Source organism: Rutidosis leptorrhynchoides, chromosome 8 (assembly GCF_046630445.1).
Source record: "Rutidosis leptorrhynchoides isolate AG116_Rl617_1_P2 chromosome 8, CSIRO_AGI_Rlap_v1, whole genome shotgun sequence".
In the NCBI taxonomy this organism is placed as follows: Eukaryota; Viridiplantae; Streptophyta; class Magnoliopsida; order Asterales; family Asteraceae; genus Rutidosis; species Rutidosis leptorrhynchoides.
The window spans coordinates 86,933,481-86,935,982 of NC_092340.1; the positions used below are offsets into that span (position 1 = coordinate 86,933,481).

Below are 2,502 nucleotides of genomic sequence, written 5' to 3' on the forward strand. Positions count from 1 at the left end.
GTTAAAGTTTAGTTACCAGGGTGCTCAATTTTGTAGAATATTTTGATAAACGTTTCGGATGAAACAACTGAAATCTTGTGATCCACCTTTATATACAGATTATGTGCAACACTAAAACTATGAACTCACCAACCTTTGTGTTGACATTCTAAAGCATGTTTATTCTCAGGTTCCTAGAAGTCTTCCGCTGTTTGCTTATACGTTATACAAGCTATGTGCATGGAGTCATACATGCTTTATTCAAGAAAACTTTTCATTCACAAAATCATCACCATGTATCTTATTTTGACTGCATTGTCAACGGATGTAGTATTGTAAACTATTATATACGGTGATTGTCTATATGTAGAAATCATCAGACGTCGAAAACCTTGGATTTACATATTCATTTATGGTGTGCCTTTTCAAAAGAATGCAATGTTTACAAAACGTATCATATAGAGGTCAAAACCTCACTATGAAATCAATGAATGATGTATTCGTCCAAGTGGATTTGGACGGGTCATCACAGTTGGCAAAAGTCTTGGACTACGCAGGGATGGAAAATCTCAGTAAGGTCTCAGTCCCTGTTCGTAAGTATCCCTTTTCCAATGAAGATTTTGTCAATTAATATGCGTGGTTTCGGTCGAGATGACAAGACTGAAAACAAGGTCAGTTGGTTTAGAAAAATTCGCTTAAGGGAGCTACCTGATGTAGTTGCTGTTCAAGAAAGTAAATGTAACTTGGTCAATGATAAGTGGATTGAATTGATATGGGGTTCTTCGAGATTTCAGTACATTCAGAAACCAAAATTGGGGAAATCAGGTGGTATGTTTTTGATTTGGGACCCTTCGATATTTGTGGTAATTGAAGCAGTTGAAAAACAACATCTCTTGGCTGTAAAAGGTTGCTGGAAAGGAAAAGATAAAGAAACGGTTATTGTCAATGTCTACGGACCTTACAAAGATGAAGAAAAAAGGAAATTTTGGGAAAGCCTGGAAGGCTTAATGGAACTAGACAATGTTGAGTGGGTTATAGGAGGAGATTTCAACGAAGTTCGTGTAACATCCTCAATCGGGCCTAGATGTAAGATTACTAGATTTTCCTTAAGTTTGTATTGCGTTATTATATGCTTTTATTTTTATTTAATATTTATTATTATTTGTTGATGTGGTTAGGACCAGTTTGTGACAAGGGTCACAGAACAGGTTTGTTTATTTAATTTGGACTCTGTTTGGATTGCCAAATGATGTACGAAAGATATCAGATAACTAATAAATACCCGTGTGTTGCACAGTGTAGGAATTAAACCTAATATGTTGACTAGTGTTGCTTCTATCCTCTTTTGTTTCCAGATTTTTTCGCACACACAAATACACACCCGTACTTACTCTTTCACCTAATCAAACCCTAATTTCTAATCCTTGTTTTAGAGCTCGAATCATTTACATTTTCGTGTTCCTTGTGATTTACTAATTCTATCAAGGTAAGAATCGCAAGTTTTCATGCTTTAATCTTTGAGAAAATTGAGTTTTTGTGTTAGTTTTTACAAAGTGAGTAATTTGGGTCAAAGTGGTTAAATTTAATGTTGTTTGAGTCCAAATCTTGTGGGTTTATGTTTCTACATGCTTAGTGTCTTTGATTTGGTCAGTTTTGAGGTCATAATCGAGCTTTAGAGCAAGAATTGGTCGATTTTGGGTGAAACCCGTCACTTTGTGTTCAGCTTCTGTAGATGAACTACCCTCGGCCGATGGTCTCTGACCATTGACTGATGGTGTTAGGCGATCGGCCGATGGACTAGACCGTCGACCGATGGTGCGTGTCCTTCGACCAACGGTTTTAATTTTACCGATCGGCCGATAGTGAAGTCCATCGACCGATGGTGTGGTGACGATCGGCCGACCGTCTTTGATGATCGACCGATAGTCTATGCAGTTGGAATTTTGACTAAGTGTTGATTTTTAGCTGTTATGCTGCCCGTTTGTATTTTCCTGTTCAGGATGTAAATTTTGAAGAAGCAAAAATTTTTAGCGGATACTTTTTCTGACAAAAATTTCAGTATTGTGCTGTTTTGTGCTATCGGATAGAAACTAACTTGTGTATATGTTTTTCTCAGGAGAAAAGGAGAAAGAGAAGGTTCAGTGATTAGATAGCTGAATACCTTCTCGTTTGCTGGTAATTGGTGAGTAGGACTAACTGGAGAATATAGTATATAGAAGCATGTTATATTATGATTGTCATGCTTGTTAGATATACTTATTGATGTGGATAGTTAGTACATTGTGATGACTGCATGTTGGTTAATGCTTGTCTGCTGGAGCCCAGTGCGTCCCTATTGTGTGGTGGCCTCGGTAGGAGAGATCAACCTGCGGGTTGGGTTCCTCATGTGGTGGCCTAGACAGCCGTGGTGTATATATATGTGAATGACGCGTCCGTCGCGTATGGATTATATATATACAACACGGTGGTGGAGGAATTCTGGTAAGCCCCAGTCCGATCAGCTGGTGGTTAATGGTTTGGCCG

General features: G+C 38.2%; 1 protein-coding gene across 1 annotated transcript; it reads left to right on the forward strand.

The window, feature by feature from the left end:
* The first annotated feature begins 611 nt into the window (after nucleotides 1-611).
* Nucleotides 612-1,937, forward strand: LOC139863596 (uncharacterized). The gene is made up of 2 exons (XM_071852212.1): nucleotides 612-1,034; nucleotides 1,761-1,937. The coding sequence occupies exons 1-2, from the start codon at nucleotides 612-614 to the stop codon at nucleotides 1,935-1,937; spliced, it is 600 nt and encodes a 199-aa protein (XP_071708313.1).
* The last annotated feature ends 565 nt before the right edge of the window (nucleotides 1,938-2,502 follow it).

Excerpts from the sequence above, each read along its gene's own strand:
- LOC139863596 (XM_071852212.1), top strand. The coding sequence starts at position 612 with ATGCGTGGTTTCGGTCGAGATGACAAGACTGAAAACAAGGTCAGTTGG. Across the intron at positions 1,035-1,760 it reads TAGGAGGAGATTTCAACGAA|GCGATCGGCCGATGGACTAG; the intron begins GTTCGTGTAACA and ends TGATGGTGTTAG.